Source organism: Ovis canadensis, chromosome 3 (genome assembly GCF_042477335.2).
Source record: "Ovis canadensis isolate MfBH-ARS-UI-01 breed Bighorn chromosome 3, ARS-UI_OviCan_v2, whole genome shotgun sequence".
Taxonomy (NCBI): Eukaryota; Metazoa; Chordata; class Mammalia; order Artiodactyla; family Bovidae; genus Ovis; species Ovis canadensis.
In genome coordinates, this window is record NC_091247.1 from 34,909,868 (window position 1) to 34,937,415 (window position 27,548).

General features: G+C 41.1%; 2 protein-coding genes across 9 annotated transcripts in view; one reads left to right on the forward strand and one right to left on the reverse strand.

Annotated features, from left to right (window-relative positions):
* The window catches only part of RBKS (ribokinase), a 109,853-nt gene extending 84,200 nt beyond the window's left edge, over window positions 1–25,653 (reverse strand). For 4 of the 7 annotated variants that reach the window (XM_069582881.1, XM_069582878.1, XM_069582875.1 and 1 more), the window contains exon 1: window positions 25,221–25,653. In XM_069582881.1, the coding sequence (XP_069438982.1) occupies window positions 25,221–25,324 (104 nt within the window). In that variant the 5' untranslated portion in view covers window positions 25,325–25,653. Of the gene's footprint in view, window positions 1–1,502; window positions 1,709–25,220 lie in introns of those variants that run through there. The other 3 variants (XM_069582877.1, XM_069582879.1, XM_069582880.1) reach the window with 3 other exon arrangements.
* Window positions 25,626–27,548, forward strand: part of BABAM2 (BRISC and BRCA1 A complex member 2) — a 401,503-nt gene continuing 399,580 nt past the window's right edge. Inside the window, exon 1 of one of the 2 annotated variants that reach the window (XM_069582871.1) lies at window positions 25,626–25,826. The gene's annotated coding sequence lies outside the window, so the exon portion shown is untranslated. Of the gene's footprint in view, window positions 25,827–26,998; window positions 27,127–27,548 lie in introns of those variants that run through there. The other variant, XM_069582872.1, reaches the window with a different exon arrangement.

The window sequence follows — 27,548 nt, forward strand, 5'->3', positions numbered from 1 at the left end:
TGTTATTTTTATTTAAATTGTCAACTGCCTTTTAAAGAAATTAAGAAATGAAGAAAATAACTCTTTGTATTTACCCAAAGATTTACCACATCTGGGGCTTTTCCTGCCTTTGAGTGCATCTGAATTTCCATCCAGTATTATTTTAGTTTCCCCTAAAGAACGTCCTTCAGTATTTACTGTAGTGCAGGTTTCTAGTAAGAAATTCTCTTGGCTATTGTTTTTGTCTTTATTTCCCCATCATATTTGAAGGATATAGAATTTTATGTTGACAGTTTATTTTTCCAGTACTTGAAAAATTTCATTTTTTTTTTTCTGGTTTGTATTGTTTCCCACAAGAAGTCTGCAATCAATCTTTGTTCCCCTTATGTAATGTGTATTTTTCCCTCTGGATACTTTCAGGAGTTTCTGTTTATAATTGGTTTGCAGGAATTTGATTACACAGTGTCCTTTGCTATGGTTTATATTGTTTATTCTTCTTGGGGTTCATTGAAATTCTTAGATCTATGTGTTTATATTTTTTATAACATTTGAAAAAAATTCAGTCATTATTTCTTCAAATATTTTTTGTGCCTCTCCCACTTTGTTTTTCTTCTTAGATTCCATTTACATGCATGATACACTACTTGTCTCACATCACAGAAGCTTCGTGCATTTTGCTCAGTCAGTTTTTCCCCCTCTATGCTTCAGTTTAGATAATCTCTTTTCTGTCTTTGAGCACAGTGATCCTTTCTTCTGTAATGTCTACTCTGCTGATAAACCCCTCCAGTGAATTTTTCATTTTAGATATTGCATCTTTCATTTCTTAAACCTCCATTTGCTTCCTTTATACATCTTCCACTTTTCTCCTCACTATATTCATGTTCCTCTTTAAATCACTGAGCATATTTATAAGGGCTCTTTTAAAATCCTTTTCTGCTAATTCCATTATCCTTGTTGTTTCTGTGTTGGTTTGACTTTTTTTTCTTGGTTATGGATAACACTGACCTAAATCAAATCCCTTATGATTATACAGTGGAAGTGAGAAATAGATTTAAGGGACTAGATCTGATAGGTAGAGTGCCTGATGAACTATGGACTGAGGTTCGTGACATTGTACAGGAGATAGGGATCAAGACCATCCCCATGGAAAAGAAATGCAAAAAAGCAAAATGGCTGTCTGGGGAGCCCTTACAAATAGCTGTGAAAAGAAGAGAAGCGAAAAGCAAAGGAGAAAAGGAAAGATATAAGCATCTGAATGCAGAGTTCCAAAGAATAGCAAGATGAGATATGAAAGAATGCAAAGAAATAGAGGAAAACAACAGAATGGGAAAGACTAGAGATCTCTTAAGAAAATTACAGATACCAAGGGAACATTTCATGCAAAGATGGGCTCGATAAAGGACAGAAATGGTATGGACCTAACAGAAGCAGAAGATATTAAGAAGAGGTGGCAAGAATACACAGAAGAACTGTACAAAAAAGATCTTCACGACCAAGATAATCACGATAGTGTGATCACTCACCTAGAGCCAGACATCCTGGAATGTGAAGTCAAGTGGGCCTTAGAAAGCATCACTACAAACAAAGCAAGTGGAGGTGATGGAATTCCAGTCGAGCTATTTCAAATCCTGAGATGATGCTGTGAAAGTGGTGGACTCAATATGCCAGCAAATTTGGAAAACTCAGCAGTGGCCACAGGACTGGAAAAGGTCAGTTTTCATTCCAATCCCTAAGAAAGGCAATGCCAAAGAATGCTCAAACTACTGCACAATTGCACTCATCTGCAGTCCATGGGGTCACTGAGTGTTGGATATGACTGAGTGACTTCACTTTCACTTTTCACTTTCATGCATTGGAGAAGGAAATGGCAACACACTCCAGTGTTTTTGCCTGGAGAATCCCAGGGATGGGGGAGCCTGGTGGGCTGCCGTCTATGGGGTCGTACAGAGTTGGACACGACTGAAGTGACTTAGCAGCAGCAGCACACGCTAGTAAAGTGAACGTGAGTTTGAGTGAACTCCAGGAGATGGTGATGGACAGGGAGGCCTGGCGTGCTACGATTCACAGGGTTGCAAAGAGTTGGAGACGACTGAGCGACTGAACTGAACTGATGGATCAGTTTCTTGATCCTTTGCATGCCAGTGACTTTTTAATGAATGATGAACTTTGCAACTATTATATCAATGAGTATCTTAATTTTCTTGTATTTTTCCAAAGGGTTGAATTTTGTTTTTTCAGGCAGCTAAGTTGTGAGTCTGTTTGATCCTTTGAGGATTGTTTTTAAGAGCTGTTACAGTGAGTATAGAGTAGCCTTTACTTCAGGACAAGTTGACCCCTTTTACTAAATCCTATAAATGGTCCTTACTGGGTATCTACTGAATGCTCCAGGGGTTCAACAATGTCTCTGGCTGGACAGAACTCAACACCTCCCATTCCTGTATAATCTCTGGGACATGTTCAGTTTAGAGCTTTCCAGTAGGAGCCCAGTTTTGTGGCATTTCATTTTTTTAAAACGTTTATTTATTTGGCTGTGCCAGGTTTTAGTTGTGTCACACAGCATCCTTAGTTGGGACGTGTGGGATCTAGTTCCCTGATTGGTGATCAAACCTGGGCTCCTTGCATTGGGAGCACAGTGTCTTAGCCACTAGACCATCAAGGAAGTCCCCAGTTTTGTGGAGTTTCTATGTATGTCCATTGAGCATTTAGTAATAGAATCAAAGGGACTCCTATGCAGATTTCTGGACCTTCCTCTGGTTAATTTCCTACTTCCCAGTATGTGTTGCCATAAATTCTAGCCACTGTAGTCTTCCTAAATGATAAACTCAGTTTTCTCAGCTCATGAGAAAATGCCACCATGCTGTCCTTGAACTCCTCCTCTTTGTGCCACGGTCGGTAACATGCTTCCAAGGCTCACCCTATTTGTTTCCTTAGTCTTCTGGATAATACTCCTGTTTGTCCAGTATCAGAAACAGTTGCTTCACATGTTCTGTCCCATTTTCTAGTGGTTTATAGTGGTAAGATAAGTCTAGTGTTTGTTATTCTAATATGGCCTGAAGTAAATATTTTTGAACGAATGGTCTGTACCTTAAAAGGTGCTTAGATAGTTCTTCCAATGTAAATTGAGTCCTCTTCTAATAGAGGACCGAGTACAGAAGGCACCAGGAGAGGCACATAGGTCCACGTATTAAAAACTTTTAAGTACCAGCTAATGTCAACTATTCCTTTTGAATATATATATATACACATACGTATGTATCAATAACCTCAGATATGCAGCTGACACCACCCTTATGGCAAAAAATGAAGAAGAACTAAAAAGCCTCTTGATGAAAGTGAAAGTGGAGAGTGAAAAACTTGGCTTCAAGCTCAACATTCAGAAAACAAAGATCATGGCATCTGGTCCCATCACTTCATGGGAAATAGATGGGGAAACAGTGGAAATAGTGTCAGACTTTATTTTCTTGGGCTCCAAAATCATTGCAGCCATGAAATTAAAAGATGCTTACTCCTTGGAAGAAAAGTTATGACCAACCTGCATAGCATATTGAAAAGCAGAGACATTACTTTGCCAACAAAGGTCCGTCTAGTCAAGGCTATGGTTTTTCCAGTGGTCATGTATGGATGTGAGAGTTGGACTGTGAAGAAAGCTGAGTGCCGAAGAATTGATGCTTTAGAACTGTGGTGTTGGAGAAGACTCGAGAGTCCCTTGGACTGCAAGGAGATCCAACCAGTCCATTCTGAAGGAGATCAGCCCTGGGATTTCTTTGGAAGCAATGATGCTGAAGCTGAAGCTCCAGTACTTTGGCCACCTCATGCGAACAGCTGACTCATTGGAGAAGACTCTGATTCGGGGAGGGATTGGGGGCAGGAGGAGAAGGGGATGACCGAGGATGAGATGGCTGGATGGCATCACTGACTCGATGGACGTGTGAGTGAACTCCGGGGGTTGGTGATGGACAGGGATGCCTGGCGTGCTGTGCTTCACGGGGTCGCAAAGAGTTGGACATGACTGAGCGACTGAACTGACTGATGTATATATATACACACGTATGTATATATACACACACATATACATACATACATATATACATACACACACATATATATGGCTTGCCAGGTGGTGCTGGTGGTAAAGAACCCACCTGCGAATACCAGAGACTTAAGAGATGCAGGCTTGATCCCTGGGTCTGGAAGATCCCCTGGAGGAGGGGATGGCAACCCACTCCAGTATTGCCTGGAGAAACCCTTGGACAGAGGAGCCTGGTGGGCTACAGTCCAGAGTTGCAAAGAGTCGGACACTAATGCGACTGAGCACACACACAGACAGACACACACACACACCTCCTTACTCCCAGCTGAGAAAAGTCCTGGAGAAAGAAGAAAAGCTTGAATAGGTAGATGCAGAATGAGCTAATTTTGGAACTTGTATGAGGAGAGGGCAGGAGAAATACATATATGTGTATATGAGAGATCAGTGATGGGGTACTGGACAAGATAGGATAGCAGAAAGGTATGTAGGATGAGGAAAAGAACTATTGAGGCCAAAGCATTTATTAATGTTCCTGATGAAAATGTGTTAATTCTTTGAAGAAGACAAGCAAAGTATGATAGTGACAAATAACTATAAAACCAATATTTTATTTTCTATTTTGCCAGTTAATTATAGTACATTTTAAATTTCAAAATGACTTCTGTCACCACCATTGTAATTATCTGTAGGCTACTTCTTGCCATCTGCTGGTGTGTATGCTAAGTCACTTCATTCGTGTCTGACTCTTTGAGAGGCTATGGACTGGAGCTCTCCAGGCTCCTCTGTCCATGGGATTCTCTGGGCAAGAATACTGGAGTGGGTTGCCATTTCCTTCTCCAGGGCATCTTCCCAACCCAAGGATTGAACCCATGCCTCCTGGGGCTCCTGCATTGAAGGCAGATTCTTTACCGCTAAGGCACCATTCTTTATCGTCTCCTAGGACTCCTGCACTGGCAGGTGGGTTCTTTACCACTAGTGCCACCTGGGAGGCCCAGCTGTTAGGTGGATGAGCCTATATTATAATTCCAGACTTAGAAATCCACTGCCATGTCTTTAAACCACTCAATACTACTTTTTTTCACAATCAACTTTCAATTTTTTAAAACGAAAACTTAAAAAAACTACTCTCTTAGCAATGTAGTATTATTTATTATAGTCACCCTGTTACACTACATACTTACAACTTTTTATAATGGGCAGTTTGCTCCTTTTGAGCCCATACCTGTTTTGTTCACCCCTGAACCCCACCTCTGGCAACCAATAGTCAATTCTTTGTATCTATGAGCTTAGTTTTTAAATTAAAAAAAAAAAATTTTAACGATCCCTCGTATAAGTGATTATCTATTTCAGTTCAGTTCAGTTGCTCAGTTGTGTCCAGCTCTTGGCGACCCCATGAATTGCAGCACGCCAGGCCTCCCTGTCCATCACCAACTCCCAGAGTTCCCTCAGACTCACATCCATCGAGTCAGTGATGCCATCCAGCCATCTCATCCTCTGTCATCCCCTTCTCCTCCTACCCCCAATCCCTCCCAGACTCCCTCCCAATCAGAGTCTTTTCCAATAAGTGAACTCTCGCATGAGGTGGCCAAAGTACTGGAGTTTCAGCTTTAGCATTATTCCTTCCAAAGAAATCCCAGGGCTGATCTCCTTGCAGTCCAACGGACTCTCAAGAGTCTTCTCCAACACCACAGTTCTAAAGCATCAATTCTTCGGCACTCAGCTTTCTTCACAGTCCAACTCTCACGTCCATACATGACCAGGGGAAAAACCATAGCCTTGACTAGACGGACCTTTGTTGGCAAAGTCATGGCTCTGCTTTTCAATATGCTATCTAGGCTGGTCATAACTTTCCTTCCAAGGAGTAAGCGTCTTTTAATTTCATGGCTGCAGTCACCATCTGCAGTGATTTTGGAGCCCCCCAAAATAAAGTCTGACACTGTTTCCCCATCTATTTCCCATGAAGTGATGGGACCAGATGCCATGATCTTTGTTTTCTGAATGTTGAGCTTGAAGCCAAGTTTTTCACTCTCCACTTTCACTTTCATCAAGAGGCTTTTTAGTTCCTCTTCACTTTCTGCCATAAGAGTGGTGTCATCTGCATATCTGAGGTTATTGATATTTCTCCCAGCAATCTTGATTCCAGCTTGTGCTTCTTCCAGCCCAGCATTTCTCATGATGTACTCTGCCTATAAGTTAAATAAGCATGGTGACAATATACAGCCTTGACATACTCCTTTTCCTATTTGGAACCAGTCTGTTGTTCCATGTCTAGTTCTAACTGTTGCTTCCTGACCTGCATATAGGTTTCTCAAGAGTCAGGTTAGGTGGTCTAGTATTTCCATCTCTTTCAGAATTTTCCACAGTTTATTGTGATCCACACAGTCAAAGACTTTGGCATAGTCAATAAAGCAGAAACAGATGTTTTTCTGGAACTCTCTTGCTTTTTCCACGATCCAGCGGATGTTGGCAATTTGATCTCTGGTTCCTCTGCCTTTTCTAAAACCAGCTTGAACATCAGGAAGTTCACGGTTCATGTATTGCTGAAGCTTGGCTTGGAGAATTTTGAGCATTACTTTACTAGCATGTGAGATGAGTGCAATTGTGTGGTAGTTGGAGCATTCTTTGGCATTGCCTTTCTTTGGGATTGGAATGAAAACTGACCTTTTATATTGTTGCAAATTTTAAGTTTTTTCTTATGGCTGAATAACATCCCATTGTATATATGTATAACCACATTTTCTTTAATACATCTATGGGCCCTTAGGTTGTTAGTTCTATTTTTAATTTTTTGAGGAACCTCCATTCAGTTTTTCAGAGTGGCTGCACCAATTTACATTCCCACTGACAGTGCACAATGGTTCCCTTTTCTCCAATGCTTATTGCTTGTCTTTTTGATAATGGCCACTCTAACAGGTGTGAGATAATAATACACTGTGCTTTTGATTTGCATTTTCTTCATGATTAGTGATCATCATTAGTGACTGAGCATCTTTTCATGTACCTGTGGATCATCTACAGGTCTTTGGAAAAATGTCTATTCAGAACTTCTGGCCAATATTTAGTTGTCTGTATATATATATATATATATATATATATATATATATATATATATATGCTACTGAATTGTGTGAGTTGTTTATATATTTTAGATATTTTCCCTCAATTTTGACTATAATACTGGATATTCAGTAGCTTTAACAGATATATTTAACATTTTTATGAACATAGAAAACAGCAAGTTCTGTATTCAAAAAGACGTGTAGTTCACTGCATTCCCCTACTCCCTTTGACACCAATTGATATTACACAGGAGAGCAGTGGCCTCCACACAATGTCATAATAGATAATTGTTCATTCGGCTGCAGGATCTTTGCTGCGTCACGAGGGATCTTTCCGCTGTGGTTTACAGACTCTCTAGTTGTGAAACGTGGGCTTAGTAGTTGTGGTGTGTGGGCTTCGTTGCTTCATGGCATGTGGACTCCTAACCAGGGATCGAACCTGCATCCCCTGCATTGCAGGGCAGATTCTTAACCAACCACCGGAGAAGTCCCGATAAATGTTCATTCTTAAAATTTAACTTGTTAGTTGAATCTCTTTGCATATGCTATTCCCTATGATTGGAAATTTCTTTCCCCTGCTTCTTTTTGGAGCCAGTCTATATGCGTCCTTTAAAATTCAACTCAGTTATTCTCTCTCTGGGAGTCTGGATGTAACTGTGTGGGTTAGCTGGCCTGCCTCTACTCTCTAGCAGTCTATGCATGTTATCTCCCATAGACTGTATCCCATCTTCTTCTGTATCACCATGGCCTAAGACTTTGCCCATACACACCAAGTGTCCAATAAACAGCAGTTAAAATATATGTACATCGGTAGTGCCAGATACCATTTCTTCTTCTTTTAAAAAAATATTTATTTATTTGGCTGCACCAGGTCTTAGTTGTGGCATGCAGGGTCTTTGATCTTGATTGCAGCATGTGGGATCTTTGTTCCCTGACCAGGGATGGAACTGGGCCTCCTGAGTTGGCAGCATGGAGTCTTAGCCACTGGACCACCAGGGAAGTCCTCAGATACCATTCTTTGAGTGCTTATAAGACAAATAGTGCACTAAGCATCTTATGACTGCTAAGTCACTTAATCCTTACAATAACCCCAAGACAAGGTTATTATTTTCATTTCCATTTCACAGATAAGATCAATGAGAATTAGATTAAAAAACATACCCAAGTTCACCCAGTAAAAGACAGAAGAGCCAGAATTCAAACCAAGGTTGGTATGACTCCAAAACCCATATAAGATATTATGTACAAATGTATTCAATGTCCCTTGGAATTATTTATATTTTGTGTTTTTATAATTTCTCATATAATTTTTGGTAGATGTACTTTTGAAGAACACTGGAATTTTGCAAGCTGAACCAAGACAGTAAGGTGGGAAAACCAAATAATGGTGTTCTTTTCCTTAGAGTTCAGAAAGAATTAAGTTGATGGATCAAAGAAGAAATCCAGTGATATTTAGAAAGTAATGAAAACTAAGTTACAACAACAACAACAAGTTACAAGCATACCTCAGAGATATTTCTGATTCAGATCCCAACCAGCACAATAAAACAAATATTGCAATAAAGTAAGTCACATGAATTTTTTATTTCCCAGGGCATGTAAGTTACCTTTATATTATACTGTAGTCTATTAATGTGCAATAGCATTACATCTAAAAAAAAACAACAACATACCTACCTTAGTTAAAAATACTTCATTGCTAAAAAATGCTAACCACCTTCTGAGCCTTCAGCGAGTCGTAATCTTTTAGCTGGTGGAGTGTCCTGTCTTGATGTTGATGGCTGCTGACTGATCAGGGTGAGATAGCTGTGGCAATTTCTTAAACTAGGACAACAATAAAGTTTGCCACATCAATTGACTCTTCTTTTCATGATCGATTTCTCTTTACAGTGTGCAGTGCTGTCTGATAGCATTTTACCCTCAGCAGAACTTCTTTCAAAATTTGAGTCAATCCTTTCAAACGCTGCTGCTACTTTACCAACTAAGTTTATGTAATATTCTACCCCCCTTGTTATTGTTTAAACAAAATATTCATAGCATCTTTACCAGGAGTAGATTCCATCTCATGAAACCACCTTCTTTGCTCATCCACAAGCAGCAGCTCCTCATCTGTTCAAATTTTGTCATGAGATTGCAGCAATTCAGTCATATTTCAGGCTCCATTTCTAATTCTAGTTCTCTTGCTATTTCTACTACATCTGCATTACTTCCTCCATTGAAGTCTTAAACCCTCAAAGTCATTCATTAGGGTTGGAATCAACTTCTTCCAAACTCCTGTTAATGTTAATATTTTGACCTCTTCCTATGAATCACAAATGTTCTGAGCAACATCTAGAATGGTGAATCCTTTCCAGAAGATTTTCTATTAACTTTGCTCAAATTCATCAGAGGAGTCACTCTGGCAGGTTTAGCCTCATGGAATGTATTACTTAAATAAGATGTAAAAGTGGAGATTACTCCTTGATTCATGGACTGCAGAATGGATGCTGTGTTAGCAGACATCTTGAAACATTAATCTCATTGTAAACAACAGTAATCTCAGTGTATATCTTCATCAGAGCTCTTGGGTGACCAGGTACACTGTTAATGAACACTGATATTTTGAAAGGATATTTTTTTTTCCCCTGAGCAGTAGGTCTCAACAGTGAGCTTAAATAAATGTTGTAAACATATGTGCTGTCATCCAGGCTTTGCTGTTCCATTTACAGAGCACAAGCAGAGTAGATTTAGCCTAATTCTTAAAAGACCTAGGATTCTCAGAACAGTACATGAGCACTGGCTTCAACTTTGAGTGGCCAGATGCATTAGCTCCTAACAAGAAAGTCAGCCTGTCCTTTGAAGCCAGGCATTGACTTCTCTCTAGCTATGCAAGTGCTAGATGGTATCTTTTAATATGCAGCTCTTTTGTCTGCACTGACAATCTGTTTAGTGTAGCTACCTTCTTACGATCTTAGCTAGATCTTCTGGATAACCTGCTGCAGCTTCTACATCAGCACTTGCTTCATCTTGCACTTTGATGTTACGGAGATTGCTTCTTTCCTTAAACATCATGAACCAACCTCTCTGTTGGCTTCAAACGTTCCTTCTGCAGCTTTCTCACCTCTCTCAGCCTTCACAGGATTGAAAAAAATTAGGGCCTTGCTCTGGATTAGGCTATGGTTTAAGGGAATATTGTAATTGGTTTGATCTTCCATCCAGACCACTAACATTTTCTCCATATCAGCAATAAAACTGTTTTGCTTTCTTACTATTTTATGTGTTCACAAGAGTGAACTTTTAATTTCCTTCAAGAACTCTTCCTTGGCAGTCAAAACTTGGGTAACTCTTTGACACAAGAGGACCAACTTTCAACCTCTCTCTGCTTTAGACATGCCTTCCTCACTCAGCTTAATCATTTCCAGCTTTTGTTTGTAGCCTGAAATATGACAGAGAGATGTGCAACCCTTTCACCTGAACACTTGGAGGCCACTATAGGGTTATTAATTGGCCTAATTTAAATATTGTTGGTTGTCTCAGGAAACAGGGAGGTATGAAGAGAGGGAGAGAGACGAGGGAATGGCCGGTCAGTGGAGCAGTCAGAACACACAAAACATTTATCAAGTTTGAAGGCTTATATGGACATGATTCAGCAGCTCAAAGCAATTACAATAATAACATCAAAGATCCCTGATCATAGATCACAGTAACAAATACAATAATAATGAAAAAGTTTGAAATAGTGCAAGTTACGAAAATGTGACACAGAGACATGAAATGTGCAAATGGTGTTGAAAAATGGCATAGACAGACTTTCTCCACGCAAGGTTGATATAAAATTTCCATTTGTGAAAAACATATCTGTGAAGCACAATAAAATGATGTTATACCTGTACTGAAGAACTGCTTATAATCTTTACGAAGCCTGAAGGACTTTAGAGTTGAGTTTCTTTAAGAGTTTTGGCAGAGTACAGTTGACCCTCGAACAACTAGCTTGAACTGTGTGGGTCCACTTATAGTCATTTTTTTTTTTCCACTAAATATACACTATTGTGCCACATGACCTGTGGTTGGTTGAATCCATGGATGTGGAACCATAGATATGAGGGAGTGACTTAACCCCTGCATTATTCAAGAGTCAACTGTACTTATTTGCAAATAGGTAACTGAAAATTTAGATTTGTTATTTCTCACTTGAAAAATGAAGATTTCTAATTTAGAAAACATCGATATTATTGCTATCACAGTCTATGGATTATATAGCATTTTAAACCAGTGGTAAAAATCCAGATGTAAAATATAATATGTAAAAGGTTCTTAAAAACTGCTGCCCAAGTTACTTTCTGCAATATTATGGAAGAATTACATTAGAAAAAAATTTTGGCCACAGAGGAAAAGCCAGTATCTAAAATGTGATATATTTGGGAAACAAACTAAAAACAAAACAAAACACCTCCAAGCCCCAAAAAACCCAAACCCCAAACAAAACCCCCAAGTTTTGTTTAGAAAGCAAATGGACCATATACATACAAAGATCATTATACCTGCCTGTCTTCTGCAGATATACAAGAAATGCCCCAAATCAAGCTAGTATTATAAAAATTGTGAAGAAAGTAAAGTAAGATAGATGGAGACATTTAAAGTGCTCACATGAAGATTTTAAGATAATCAGTTGTCTTAAGAACTTTACACAATTCAAAGAAATCCTCCCCTATGACCTTTGTCGTATGACCTTATCATACAACAAAAGGGTAACTCGCCACTATGTGGAGAATACTAACAACTGATTAAAATTATATCCAACGAGGCAGACTTTGACTTAGTAGTATTCTTGCCTGGGAAATCTCATGGACCGAGGAGTTGGTGGGCCACAGTTCATGGAGTCGCAAAAGAGGTGGACATGACTGAGCAACTGCATTTAACTATGGAAGAAATACATTGGAATCCTCTCAGACCTGTTTGGGATACTCAGTTCAACTGTCAGCACACATTAATTATGTTGTTATGTTTCAGGCTCTGTCTTGAGATTCCGGGGACATCCACACCCTATCGTCATCGAGCTTACAGTTAAGTGCTAACACTGTAAGCTCACTGTCAAAATGGAGGAAGATCCAGCCACTTAACTACGAGGTAACTATCCTTAGCAGAACTCATGTAATTCAAGAACTGATATCCATTGTGTCACTGTTCTGTGACACAATGTGTCAGGAGTTAACACTCTGTATTGTCACAGCTGAGAGACGGTATAACCAGGTATTTGCTGTTGTTTACTTGCTAAGTCGTGTCTGACTCTTTGCGACCCCACGGACTGCAGCATGCCAGGCTCCTCTGTCCATGAGATTTCCCATAACCAGGTATGGTGCCACTTAAAAACCGATGTGCTCATCTGTGCCAAGGATGACTCCCCAGGGTCAGGAATAACCCTACTCCCATTCTCTCAAAGGGTAATTTCTCCAAAAAATTGAGTGTGTTTTGCCACATTCACATGACTTCACAGTTCCTGGTTTTATTGATTAATCACTATTCTCTACCCTGGTGGCACATTAAAAATCTATAGTGGTAGGATGGGAGGGGGAAGGGAGGCTCAAGAGGGAGGGGACATATATATAATTATGGCTGACTCACATTATTGCATAGCAGAAACCAACACACCATTGTAAAGCAATTATCTTCCAATTAAAAAATAAAAACATATTTTTTCTCTCTGCAAAAAAAAAGAAGTGAGATAACTGGGCTTCCTTAGTAGCTCAGACAGTAAAGCATCCACCTGCAATGCAGGAGACCTAGGTTCGATCCTTGGGTTGGGAAGCTCCCTTGGAGTAGGAAATGGTAACCCACTCAAGTATTCTTAGCTGGAGAATCCCCTTGGATGGAGGAGCCTGGTGGGCTACAATCCATGGGGTCACAAAGATAATTGTAAAGGTGAATACTTTAGTTATTAAATACTTCTCTATCTTTATTGATCACCTTTAAAAAAATCTATGGGAGGAATTTATTTTAAAAAAATTTGATAACTGGGCCCTATCCCTGGAAGTCTAGTTTAGTTGATTCTAAGGGCAGCCAGTGTTGAGACCGTTTTCTTCTTCATTTCCACAGTGTCTTATGCTAGCTGGAGTCAATTTTTTAGCTCTACTTTCACTTTTACTCTGTTAGTTCCTTTGCTAGAGAAAGAACTCTCTTTCATACTAGACTCCTCACAATTTTTTTTTTCCTCTGAACACTCTCATTTAAAATCTCAAAGGGAGGGCAACAGAACAATGGACAAAAGACACATGGACGGGCAATTCTTGAAAGAAGAAATACAAACCAACAAACATCTGAGAAAAAACTCAATCTCACTAGTAGTAAAACAAGAGAACATTTATCACCTTTCAAACCAGAAGTGTGTTGGTTAGTTTTCTAGGAAATAGGTGTTTCTCACATTGCTGGTGGGAGTGTATTTCAGAACACTTTATGAAGGTAAATTGGCAATATATTACAAAAAATGTTATTTCCCTTGATCTAGAGATTCTACATCTAGGAATTTTCCTAAGGAAAAGGAAACAAGTCCAAAAGATAAGAGTTCAAAGAAGTTTATCAAAGCAAACAGATCAACTTACAGATATAAATTTAGGACACTGTATCTTCAAGTAATACAGTGGTGAAACCATGCTGTTGCTGAGTGTGGGGCTAGTGGAGAAGGTGTGAGGTTTACTGAGCTCCTCTTTTGCAGACATCCCCTCCCCCACCAAGCATATACTTGTAACATGTATGCATGCACAGGGGAGATACATAATTGCATGCTGCTGCTGCTGCTAAGTCGCTTCAGTCATGTATGACTCTGTGCAACCCCATAGACAGCAGCCCACCAGGCTCCCCCGTCCCTGGGATTCTCCAGGCAAGAACACTGGAGTGGGTTGCCATTTCCTTCTCCAATGCATGAAAGTGAAAAGTGAAAGGGAAGTCGCTCAGTCATGTCCGACTCTTTGTGACCCCATGGACTGCAGCCTACCAGGCCCCTCCATCCATGGGATTTTCCAGGCAAGAGTACTGGAGTGGGGTGCCATCGCCTTCTCCACATAATTGTATAAGAGGACATAACAGAGGGATTACTAGGCAGGACCTACCTCTTGAGAAACCTGTATGCAGGTCAGGAAGCACCAGTTAGAACTGGACATGTGACAACAGACTGGTTCCAAATAGGAAAAGGAGTATGTCAAGGCTGTATATTGTCACCCTGCTTATTTAACTTCTATGCAGAGTACATCATGAGAAATGCTGGGCTGGAAGAAGCACAAGCTGGAATCAAGATTGCTGGGAGAAATATCAATAACCTGAGATATGCAGATGATACCACCTTTATGGCACAAAGTGAAGAAGAGCTAAAGAGCCTCTTGATGAAAGTGAAAGTGGAGAGTGAAAAAGTTGGCTTAAAGCTCCACATTTAGAAAAACGAAGATCATGGCATTCAGTCCCATCACTTCGTGGCAAATAGATGGGGAAACAGTGGAAACAGTGGCTGACTTTTGGGACTCCAAAATCACTGCAGATGGTGACTGCAGCCATGAAATTAAAAGACACTTACTCCTTAGAAGGAAACTTATGACCAACCTAGACAGCATATTAAAAAACAGAGACATTACTTTGTCAACAAAGGTCCATGTAGTCAAGGTGATGGTTTTTCCGGTAGTCATGTATGGATGTGAGAGTTGGACTATAAAGAAAGCTGAGTGCCGAAGAATTGATGCTTTTGAACTGTGGTGTCGGAGAAGACTCTTGAGAGTCCCTTGGACTGCAAGGACATCCAACCAGTCCATCCTAAAGGAGATGAGTCCTGGGTGTTCACTGGAAGGACTGATGTTGAAGCTGAAACTGCAATACTTTGGCCACCTGATGCGAAGAGCTAACTCATTGGAAAAGACCCTGATGCTGGGAAAGATTGAGGGCAGGAGGAGAAGGGGATGACAGAGCATGATATGCTTGGATGGCATTACCGACTCAATGGATATGAGTTTGGGTAGGCTCTGGGAGTTGGTGATAGACAGGGAGGCCTGGTGTGCTGCAGCTCATGGGGTCACAAAGAGTCAGACACGACTGAATGACTGAACTGAACTGAACTAGGCAGGAGCTAAAAATAAGAGACAAAAGAAAAAAATGTTACTCAGATTTTATAAACTGGAATAGAAAAAGGAGGCTTAAACAGGTAAGTTGAAAAGTGGGCAGTTTAAAAAGAAATGCCAGGATAGGAGAGGAAAAGTACAATTGCTATAGAAAATACTATGGTTCCTCCAAAAATTAAACAGAATTACCATATGATCCAGCACTTCCAGGTACGTACCCAAAAGAACTGAAAACAAAGCACTTGGAACAGATATTTGTATAGCCATGTTTCATAGTAGTGTTATTTACAGCAGCAAAACTGGAAGCAACGCAGTGTCCGTCGATGGATGAATGGATAAACAAAATGTGGTGTCTACACACACTGGAATATTATTCACCCTTACAAAGGAAGGAAATTCTGATACACGCGAAAACAGAGATAAACCTTAAAGATGTCACTCTAAGTGAAGTAAGTCAGTCACAAAACGACAAATACTGTATGATTCCACTTATTCATGAGATACATAGAAAAGTCAAATTCATAAAGAAAAGTAGAATGGTGGTGGCTGGGGAAGGGAGGGGCGATGGAGTTATTATTTAAATGAGTACAAAGTTTAGGTTTGGGAAGATGAACAGTTTTTAATTATGGAATTTTTGAGTTAGTGGTTCTCAACCCTGATACATATTAATATTATCAGAAAGTAATCCAAAAAAACCCAAGGGGGACTCTGTTTAGCTGGAGGAAATTGACCAGGTAGGGTGGGTCTATTTTTAAATTTTCCCTGCTGCAGCTAGGGTGGCAAAGACTGCTGTAGGCCAGAGGAAATAAAATATTGTGATTTTTCTATTACTTAAAAAAAGTTCTGGAGATGGATGGTGATGATGGTTGAATGTACTTGTTACCACTGAACTGTACACTTAAAAGTGGTTAAAATAATTTTGTCTAGTGTATTTTACTATAATTTAAAAAAATCTAAAGAAAAAAAAAACCCTCTAGAGGACAGTATTAAGCCTTTTGATACAGGTAATTGCATTATTTGCTTTTTCTTCCTTGCAAGGAAACTGTTCCCTAATAGCATTTTGAACTCCTTCCTATCTCTTGCAAATACATGTCAAACTGCTGAAATGCTACTCTAACCTTCCCGATAATGTGTTAGTATCTGAGAGTCATGGAGAAGGCATTGGCAACCCACTCGAGTACTCTTGCCTGGAGACTCCCATGGACAGAGGAGCCTGGTAGGCTGCAGTCCATGGGGTCGTGAAGGGTCGGACATGACTGAGTGACTTCACTTTCACTTTTCACTTTCAAAGAGAGGTAAATTTTAATCCTGGCTCCAATCTTTATAGGTTGGGGCCAGATCATTGAAGTCTTCCCAAGTCTTGTGTCCAATAATTAAAATGAACAGGGTGGCAGACAAAAAAGAACTGACTCAAAGTCTCTAGTTTCATGGTATTTAAGCTTCCAAACCACACTTTTGCTACATTACAAATATCTTTGTTACATGGGTAGTTGAGTTTGTATAGTTTCTGTGTTTTTAAAAGTATTGGTGTATTTACTATCTTAGTTTCATTATCTCCAATAAGCAGTTGTGAATTTCCTGAGCCAACTTTATCATTAATTTCTTCATTATAATTATAAAAGCACACCATTGTTTTTTCTTAAATCTCAAAGCCAAATTTAGGATTCACTCCCTCCCACCCCCTGCCCCTCTACTCCCTGCCATCAGGGGATTTGCCTGCCTTATAGTTACTTGAATTACTTTGATTTTTCAAGGAGTAGAATCTTTTTCCCTGCTAAAAAGCATGAAACCTAGAATTCTTTCGTTCCACAAAGTGTGATTCTTTCTAAGAACTCCACTTTCCAGGTCTTGTCAGTGTGAGAAAGCTAACAGGGTTTGCTCATAAAGAAGCAGCTTGACTCATGCCCATTTTACTTAACAGATGTTTTGAAATCTTTTACTCCCCAAGTATTTAACTTTTTTCCTTTTCTTTACTTCTCACTACTGTCTTAGTTAAGGCCCCTATCAACTCTTGTGAAGACCACTGCTTTCCCTTGGGTCTCTCTGTCTTCAAGGACAAGATCTTTGATGACTTCCAAACATTGCCTTTTTTTACATCTGCCTTTGGCAGTGAGCAAGCTATGGCACTGAGCAAGCTAAGTGAAATGTAAACCTGACCGTGTCATTTCTATACTTTGAATCCTTCAGTGGCTCTCAGAGCCTACAAAATAAGACCCAAGCACCTTAGCATGGCTGACAGGGCCTTTCATTGACAGCTTTTATCTGATGCTCAGCGTACAGTGAACAGACCCAGTGGTTGCTGTCCCTGGCACACCCATGCACACCCACAGCCATGACTTTGCTCCTGCGTGACCATCCCAACTGGCCAGTATGTTCTCCATTTTCAAGACTTGGCTGGGGAGGCATCTTATCCAGGAACATTCCTCTGTGCTCCCACAGAACCTGCAGGTGCTGAGCACATCATATTACAGTGATCTGCCTCTGTGTCTGCCTACTTCTTTGGTAAGTTCCTCAGGAACTTGTTACACCATGGCCATGTTACACCAACTGCAGTATCCCCAGCAGTTAGCACAGTCTCAGCATTTCAATATTAAATATAAGTAATCAAAATACTGGAGCACATTCATCACAAAGCCCACCTCACCATGCTCTCCCCACCATGCAGACACTAGGGCGTGAAAAGCTGGCCAAGGAATGGATTGCTAAGTGAAAGTCACTTAGTCATGTCTGACTCTTTGTGGCCTCATGGACTATACAGTCCATGGAATTCTCTTGGCCAGAATACTTGAGTGGGTAGCCTTCCCCTTCTCCAGGGGAATCTTCCCAACCCAGGGATCAAATCCAGGTCTCCTGCATTGCAGGCAGATTCTTTACCAGCTGAGCCACAAGGGAAGCCCAAGAATACTGAGGTGGATAGCTTGTCCCTTCTACAGGGGATCTTCCTGACCCAGGAATCAAACCAGGGTCTCCTGCATTGCAGGCAGATTCTTTACCAACTGAGCTACCAGGGAAATCCCAAAGTATAATAATACCAAGCAATAGGTGCTCTTTCTTTGTCACATGCAATTTACCTTTTAACATATATTTTCTTTGAAGGGACCAAAATTAGCAAATTTCCCATGCATGACTGCTTTTGAATTTAGAGAATTCAGTTGACAGAAACATGTTCAACTAAATATTGAAAAATTGATTTGTAACTGATAAGCAACTTTCAAGGCCAAGTTAAGGAGCAGACAGAATAATGATGATATGATAATTCTTCTCATATTGGGAATGCATGATACTTCCTGGACCAACATTACTTTGGCTTTTACTTTCCTGAAAATGTGACTGCTAGGGAGATCTTTCTGTTCTAAATACAAGTCAAGAAGCTTTTGTGGAAGGCAGGTTAGAAGGTACTATAATTCGCCAAACACATATAACTTTTCTAGGTATAATATAAAATTTTGGCCTTTGTTTTTTGTAATTGAGGTCCAGCATTTCATCCACTTTGGATCTAAAAAGTTTCTAAATTCACTTCTGCCACCATCCAATTAAAATCTTTTGAAAATTAAGCAATCATTTCCTGACTTGCCAAGGATTAAATTTAGATGCTTGGTTGAACACGAGCCTTATCTCTCCAGCCATCACTTTTAATTGGAGCATGTAAAAGGATAACATAGGGTTTTAGTTGACATCATAGTCTATTGCCATGGAAATGTAAACATGGGTTTGTATTAAACTTGTCTCCAAGCAAGTTTTAGGGGTACAGATAGACTGGGAGACAGGAGATAAATTATGTAAAACAGATCCTCTCAATGTTGGAGTGCCCCAGGAGCACAGACCTGGGTGATCTCATCTTGTCTCATGGCTTTAAATACCATCTATACACTGATGACTCTCAAATTTATATCTCCAGCTCAAGCTTTCCTCTGAACTCCAAACTCATATATCTGTCCTCTTGACCACTTCAGCTGGATGCCTGACAGGCACCTCAAGTCTCACACATCCAGCCTGAGCTGCTAATACCGCCCCCTCCCTGTGCAATTTGTTCTATTACCCCTCAGCACATGTCAGTTTCCCCTTCCACTTGCAGAGGGCATAGAGCTGGGGGTAATCCTTGACCTATCTCGTATTCCTCCGCAAATCCTGTCAGCTCTACCTTTAAAATATAATCAGAAGATGCTCACTTCTCCCCAGTTGCACTGTTCAAATTACCATCGTTTCTTGCCTGGACTATTAATGAACTCTTAACTGGTCTCCCTGTTTCTGTTCTTATGGGTCATATCATGTCACTTGTCTGCCCAAACCCTCCAGTAGCTTTTCGTTTCATCCAGGGTAGGACCCACTGGCCTTTAACCATCAATTATCTTCTCTCCCTTATTTTCTTCTTCAGCTACACTGGACTCCTGGTAGTTCACTGATCCTACGAGGTGTGCTCCTGCCTCTGGGCCTTTGCATATGCTCTTCTTCTGGTGATCTGTATGGCTTGCTTCCTTTCTTTCGGTAGGTCTTTACTCAAATCACTTTCTCATTGAGGCTTTCTGTGGCTAATGATCTAAAATTACTATTTCCACCTCCATTTCATGCTTTATTTTCCTCCTTAGCATTTCTCTAATAGGCTGTGAATTTTACTTATTTCTACTGATATTGTTTGTTTCTGCCACTAGAATGTAAGCTCCAAGTGGCAGGGACCTTTGGCTGTGTTTTTCATTGCTGTATCCTCTGCCCTTAGGGAAGTGCAGAGGCACACGGTATAAAACCAATAAATATTCACTGAGTGAATAATTTAAAAAAACAGGTGAAACATGTCAAAAGAAATAAAGACTAGTGAAAGCATGATTAACCAGTGTCTAAAAAAATTTATTCGTTATTGGGTTTTCATGGGAATCTGTCTTTGGAGGAGCTCTGACTTAATTTTCTACAAGAACAGACTTGATTTCTCTTATCTTTGCCATTTGGAACTTCAGAGATGATTGTTCAAGAAGGAAGAGAATAATTAAATAAATACAGGTGGGTAGTAAATAATGTTCATTGTTTGCCATGTTGGATGAGCTAATGATTTTTAAAAATTATTAGCACACAGAGCTTACTATTCATAGTGGACTGAAATTAGAAATGAAAAAAGCTGCTCATTGATTGCATTAGCAGTGTCTGGCACCCAGTAATGCAATATATAAAGTGAGTTAGACTTGGATACTATCCAAGAGGGCTTAGTTACTGAAGTAGTTTCATTTCTAAAGTGATTCTACAGTACAGGCATGGGTGTCCAGGTTGGTTATAGTTAAGCTTAGACAGAAACTAAGAAACAGTAATGGAGATCCTATCTTTAGACCTGAAAATGATAAATCTTTAGTTGTCATTCCTTGCCAACTTACAAAGTAAACACTTAATGAATGCACAGACTATAAGCCTTTAAATGAACTGTAGATGAAAAGGGCAATAAATATGTGCCAGAGTTAGCGGTACAATGATATCATGGAAAGATAAAGGTTGAGACACCCAGGTTCCCACTGACTGGCTCTATGATTTGGGGTGAGTCATCTAACCTCTCTCAATTACCTCATCTGTAAAATGTGGAGGATGGACTGATAGGCTTCAGCGGTCCTCCAAGCTCTATGTATTATAAGATTTTTTGACTTTAATCACTGTGGTAGGCAGAATTATGCCCCACCCCCACCTCAAGAATGTCTACATCCTAATCCCCAGAACTTGTGAATATATTATATGGCAAGGGGGAATTAAGGCTGCTAATAAGCTACCTTAAAATAAGGAGATTATCCTGAATTATCCATTTGGGCCCAGTGAAATCACAAGGGTACTTAAAATGTAGAAAACGGAGGCAGAAGAGTGAGTGTGAGAGTGAAGCTACGTGAGAAGGGCTTCACCGACCATTACTGGATTTGAACATGGATGGGGAAACAATGGAAACAGCGAGAGACTTTTATTTTGGGGGGTTCCAAAATCACTGCAGATGGTGACTGCAGCCATGAAATTAAAAGACACTTGCTCCTTGGAAGAAAAACTATGACCGGCCTAGACAGCATATTAAAAAGCAGAGACATTACTTAGCCAAAAAGGTCCATCTAGTCAAAGCTATGGTTTTTCCAGTAGCTATGTATGGATGTGAGAGCTGGACTATAAAGAAAGCTGAGCGCAGAATTGATGCTTTTGAACTGTGGTGTTGGAGAAGACTCTTGAGAGTCTTCAAGGAGATCCAACCAGTCCACTGATTTTCCTAAAGGAAATCAGTCCTGAATATTCACTGGAAGCTAAAGCTGAAACTCCAATACTTTGGCTACCTGATGCGAAGAACTGACTCACTGGAAAAGACCCTGATGCTGGGCAAGATTGAAGGCAGGAGGAGAAGGGGACGACAGAGGATGAGACGGTTGGATGGCATCACCGACTTGATGGACAAGGTTTGGGAGTTGGTGATGGACAAGAAAGCCTGGTGTGCTGCGGTCTGTGGGGTCACAAAGAGTCGGACATGACTGAGTGACTGAGCCAGTCGCTAAACTGAAGAGGCCATGAGCCAGCATCTGAGCAGCCTCTAGAAGCCAGAAAAGGCAAGAAAACAGATTTCCCTTAGAGCTTCCAGAAAGGAATGCAGTTCTACAAAAGACCTGATTTTAGCCCAGTTAGACCTGTATCAGACTTCTGGACTTCCAGAATTATCAGTATTCAATTTGTATTGTTTAAGCCATTAGGTTTTTGGTAATTTGTTAATGGAAGGGATAGAGAAATAATACACGGAAAACTGAACACAAGTTTATTACAGATGCAGGCTTTTAAATAAAAATCCTATACTCAGGTATTCTGTAAAGATCTTCAGAGGTAGCAGTAATCAGAAACCATGAGAAGCCTGTTAGAAATATTGTGGGAAAGTATATGTGTGTGTGTGTGCATGTGCACACTTGCGCTGTCACATGAGTCGTGTCAGACTTTTTGTGACCCCATGGACTGTAGCCTGCCAGGCTTCTCTGTCCATGGGCTTCTCCATGCAAGAATACTGGAGTGGGTTGCCATGCCCTCCTCCAGAGGATCTTCCTGACCCAGAGACTGAACCCTCATCTCTTCCATCTCTTGCATTGGAAGGCGGGTTCTTTACCACCAGCACCATCTGGGAAATTTACTAGCGATTCATGTGAAGAATAGAAATCTGGGTATCTTATAAAGAAAAGAAAATGTCAAGAGAAGAGAGATCAAAGATTATCCACAATGTAAGAGTTTTTTCTCTGGATCTCACTGTACTCATCTATAAGTAGAGTGAAGGACTGGGATAAATAATCTCTAAATTTCTCTAGCTCTGAAATAAGCTTTTAAATGCTGATAGATGCTACCATGGGCATTTGAGACCCTCCCCTCCCCAAAGTTTGAAGAGTATTCATTTTAGAAAGTAACTATAATTATTTTTAATGTGTAATAGTCAAGCTTCACAGAAAGCTCTTAGTTTAACAAGGAGGGGGCTCTGAATTCTAACCCTGACATTCAGGTAGAGTGCATGGGGAAATTGTTCAGCTTTCCTTCTCTTCTGTTACTTCCCCTACAGAAGTATGGTAAAATTTTAGCTAGATGGATTTTCTAAAGAATGAATTATTTCAGATGTCTCAAGGTTTAGTCCTTTATGTATTGAATAACTAAACTTTAAATATATTCGATGGAACTATATCTAAAGTAAAATGCCCCATTTTTATATACAATTTAATGATTACCATATTCCCTTCTCTTGAAAAGAGTCATGACTAATAACATCAATTACTAGAGTAATGCTCTAGACAGCATTTGCAAGCTATGGCCTGTAGGCTGTTTGTAAGGTGTAGTTTTTTATATTCTGTACATGTTAAAAAAAAGGTGTGTGTGGGGGATATGTGACCTTAGACCCTATGTGGCTCAAAAAGTCTAAAATAAATATTATCTGGCTCTTTGCAGAAAGGTTTGCTGACTCCAGCTCTAGAGAAAGATGTGCAGGCCTCTTCATCAAATGTCCAAAACTAGACTGAACTTTGTTATATCACTAAACGAAAAACATTCATCTTGGCACAAGGTAGCTCAAGTATTCGTGGAAAAATAAAGGCTCTGGGCATTTTTTTTTGGCTGAGCTGCACAACTTGTGGGATGTTTAGTTCCTGAACCAGGACTCCAACCCCAGATCCACATCAGTGAAAGTGCAAGAGTTCTGTCCACTGGACTGCCAGGGAATTCTCCAGGATCTTGGCGTTTAAAATTCTTCTGTTGCTTGTTGATACACTCTCCTCACTTTCAGGGTTTTTTTGTAATTACTACCTGCCTCTTGCAGTCTCTCCCCTTTTCTAATCTCAAGTCTGGAAATTTGATAATCGATAGCATATTCAAAAGCAGAGACATTACTTTGCCGACTAAGGTCCGTCTAGTCAAGGCTATGGTTTTTCCCATGGTCATGTATGGATGTGAGAGTTGGACTGTGAAGAAAGCTGAGCACCAAAGAATTGATGCTTTTGAACCGTGGTGATGGAGAAGACTCCTGAGAGTCCCTTGGACTGCAAGGACATCCAACCAATCTATTCTGAAGGAGATCAGCCCTGGGATTTCTTTGGAAGGAATGATGCTAAAGCTGAAACTCCAGTACTTTGGCCACCTCATGCAAAGAGTTGACTCATTGGAAAAGACTCTGATGCTGGGAGGGATTGGAGGCAGGAGGAGAAGGGGACGACAGAGGATGAGATGGCTGGATGGCATGACTGACTCCATGGATGTGAGTCTGAGTGAACTCTGGGAGTTGGTGATGGACAGGGAGGCCTGGCGTCCTGTGATTCATGGGGTTGCAAGGAGTCAGACACGACTGAACGACTGAACTGAACTCAACTGAGCTTATAAACATTGTAAACAATGTAAGATTTGGTCAGTTATGTGAAGACCCTAAAACTAGTTTTTAAGTAAATCACAGGTAGTTTAGTGCAGGTATTTGGTGACTAATTTTGCTAGTCCCAAGGTCTTTTTATTTCCAGGTTCTCAGCTGTCCTTTGAAAAGGCAAGGTGTCAGGACAGATAAGGTCTTACTGTAGTGTGATCATTTTTTATTTTTATAATATAAAAACAGCAGTATATCTGAAAAGCCACTCACCAAAAAATTAAACTCAAGCAATCTAAATGGTAGGATTTTCTTGGAACATTTTTTTTCTTTAAAATAAACATACATTACTTTTACAATCAAAAAGGCGATTTCATTAAAAAAAAGAAGATATCTTGGAACGATCTCTCCATTCAGTCTCACTGCCCTAACTCAACTATTTTCATCTAGCATATTTTGTTTATTCAATGACTTTAAAATGGTTGTATATACTGGATTTTTAATTTGATTCACATTTGGCTTGCCACAGGTAACCTATGGTTACTCTAATACTGAAAAATAATCTGTAAATATGATATGCAAGCAAGCTGACAATCAATATGGTGAAAGATGACCGCCTAAAATTTTGTCTTAGGCTCCACCCATTTTCTACACATTCACACGTATAATACCCAACCTGGATAGTATTACAGCTCAAAACAGTTTTCTCCATTTAGTGTGCAAAACAACCGTGTTAAGTGGGCACATTCTCGGAGGTAAAATGACTTGGCCAAAGTCACTCGGCTAGCCAGGAAATAGGTTTAGCAGCCTAGTCAAGAAAACAGGACCAGATCTTTAGAGGCGCTGCTAGTTAAACGAGAGCTGTCACTACAGGCTGGCCTTTATGTTCCCTCATCTGACAATGACCTTTACAAACTCAAACTTCCCTCTTCTACCCTATGGAGGCACGCGAGGCGGGCTGGGGAAATCTGTGGGTTAGTCGCTCAGTTGTGTCCGAGTCTTTTGTGCCCCCATAGAATGTAGCTCGCCAGGCTCCTCTGTCCATGGAATTCTCCAGGCAAGAATACTGGAGTGGGTAGCCATTCCCTTCTCGTGGGGAATCTTCCCGGTCCAGGGATCGAATCCGGGTCTCCCGCACTGCGGACAGATTCTTTACAGACTGAGTAGCTCACATCCAAAGTCAACACTCCATCCCCAAAGCCCTAGTTCCAAGGCAGAGAGAAGAGAGCGCTGGAGGCGCAGCCTCTGCGCGCTGGTCCCGAACTAACCTGACCAGGTCGGTCATGCAGGAGCCCACCACCACCACCGCCGCCGCCGCCGCCTCCGCCACCTCCTCCTGCCACTGCCTCCCAGAGTCTCCAGACGCGGCCATTGCTCAAAGTCGGCAGTGTCCAACCTGGAGGCTGCCCTTTAACCTTTGCCCCACCCCGTAACCAGAGACGCCGCTCACACGTTCCCTAACGACGCGGGCCTTCCGGACGCCCGGGTGGGTCGCCCACCTGGATGCCCGAAATAACCCCATGCACCAACTGCCCCCAGTTTTTCCAGGAATTGTCTTCCTGCACAGTCTCTCGTAGTAGAGCCATCCTACGAGTTCCAGACTCCGCGCAGCTCGCCACGCACGAGGTAGGCGCGGAGGTAGGAACTTTCAGGCACTCGGGGGACGCCCTTCCGAGCGCCAGGCCTGGCGCGGCCGGGGACGCGCACGCCGCCCAGCTCCAGGGCCGCCGAGGGGGCGGGGCGGGGCGGGACGTCCGGGGACGCGCACGCATCCGGCCCGCGGTGCGCGCGCAGGTTGGTGCGTCGGTCGGGGGCGCGCTCGGGTAACCTGTACCCCACGTAGTCGCCGGTTACCGATCCGACTTAAGTTCCAGGTACCTGGACTGGGGCTGGTGCGGGGAGGTTGGATCCCGAGTTGCACAGGTGGCTATGAGGACCGTGGTTTTACATATGCCCAGGGCTCTCCTTCTCTTCCTATAGAGAAGGCCCCTGTCCCAAAGATGCCCTACTCATTCCCGTCACGCTAGTCCCCTCAAGAACGAGCCCCCAAGGCCAGAGGCTGCCCTGTCTCCACACCTAGCCCGCCCCCTGGTTCCTGATTAAGCTCAAGACTCTGCTTTTTCCTGCCTGATTAGGGGATCATACAATTTGGGAGAAGTTGTCCCCTTTTAGAGCGGGGTGGTCATTCTTTGGGTTCGAGCTGATTGTTTTTCCTGAATGCTGCCCCTTGGAGAAATTACTTCCCCTGTGTACTTCCCTCGTGCGCCGTATGACGTCGACGTGACGCAGCAGGACGCCACCCCTTTCCGTTCCATGACGTAAGCTGGGCACGTGTTTCCGTGTTTGTCATCCCATCTTAATTGGGAGAAGGTAGACGATGCTTTAGACGTGTTTGTATTCCCCAGACTGCCCATCGAAGTACCTCATGTGACCCTATCTTGAGGCAGCAGAGCTCTGTAAAAATTGTATTTCTGCATTTCCTTCTGTATATTACACGTCAAAATCAGGAAATAGAAATTTCACAACTAGCTTTCAAGGGAAACGGGCCACAGTAAATTTTTGCCTATCTGGGATCGATTATTGTGCTTTGTTGTGTAAAAAATACTACTGGGAGATCATCCCCCATCTGTGTATCCTGCTCAGAAGCCAAAGAACTATCATTTTTAGCTATTCGGTGACCTCTGATTTTGGAGTCAGGTTTTTTACCCCCCTCTCTCTCGTCTAGAGAAGTCACAGCAGCTGTGCTTGTAACATTTTAATGCTGCGTGAAATCTTGCACTGTCAAAAGATAGTATTATGGCTGCTCAGGAAACAAAGACAAATTCATTCCTTCAGGTGTCATTCTAAGGTCATGACAGTTGCTGAATTGGATGGGGTGTTGTCACCTTAAGTATAGTTTGGTTTCTGGAGCAGGTTTGTTCCCTCTAGCATTTTACCTAGTGAATCACTTAGGCCAGCTTCAGCAGTAGGCCAACATTAGTCTAATTTGTTTCTAGTTGTCAAGAAACCGTTAGTCTAAATTCATGACTTTTTTGTTCTTTTTACTAGATGTATGCTTTTTAAAAAACAAATTCTCGTTGATGCTTTCCTCTTTGGTGTTTATTTGAGAAGAAGTTAGGTATAGTGGACTTTGAGGGAGATCTGGATTTGGATTCCAATCCTTCTGCTTGCTAGGTTTGTAACTTTAAGTAAGTTACTTAGTCTTGCTCAACATTAGTTTTCTTATCTCTGATATGGGAACAAAAATATTAAACAGAGGACGAGGTAGTTGTTGGGAAGTAAATGAAATTGCAGCTAGAGATGGGTAATATAGTGCCTGATATTCAGTAGATTTTGAGAATGTATTGGTTCTGTTTCCATTTTTCATAGAAATGAGAGATGAAATAATAATAGGTATTGTGGGAAAATACATGGAAGAATAATTTTGTAGTGTAGGTAAGGTCCTTTTGCTTTTTTCCAAAATGAGTATTTCTGTTTTGCATATGATCTAGATAAGCATCCTTTCAAGAACTGTGACATCAATGAGCAGAAATAAAAGTGGAAATGTTGCAGAAATAGGAAAAAATAGGCTTCAAAGTGATAATATGGTCTAGTAT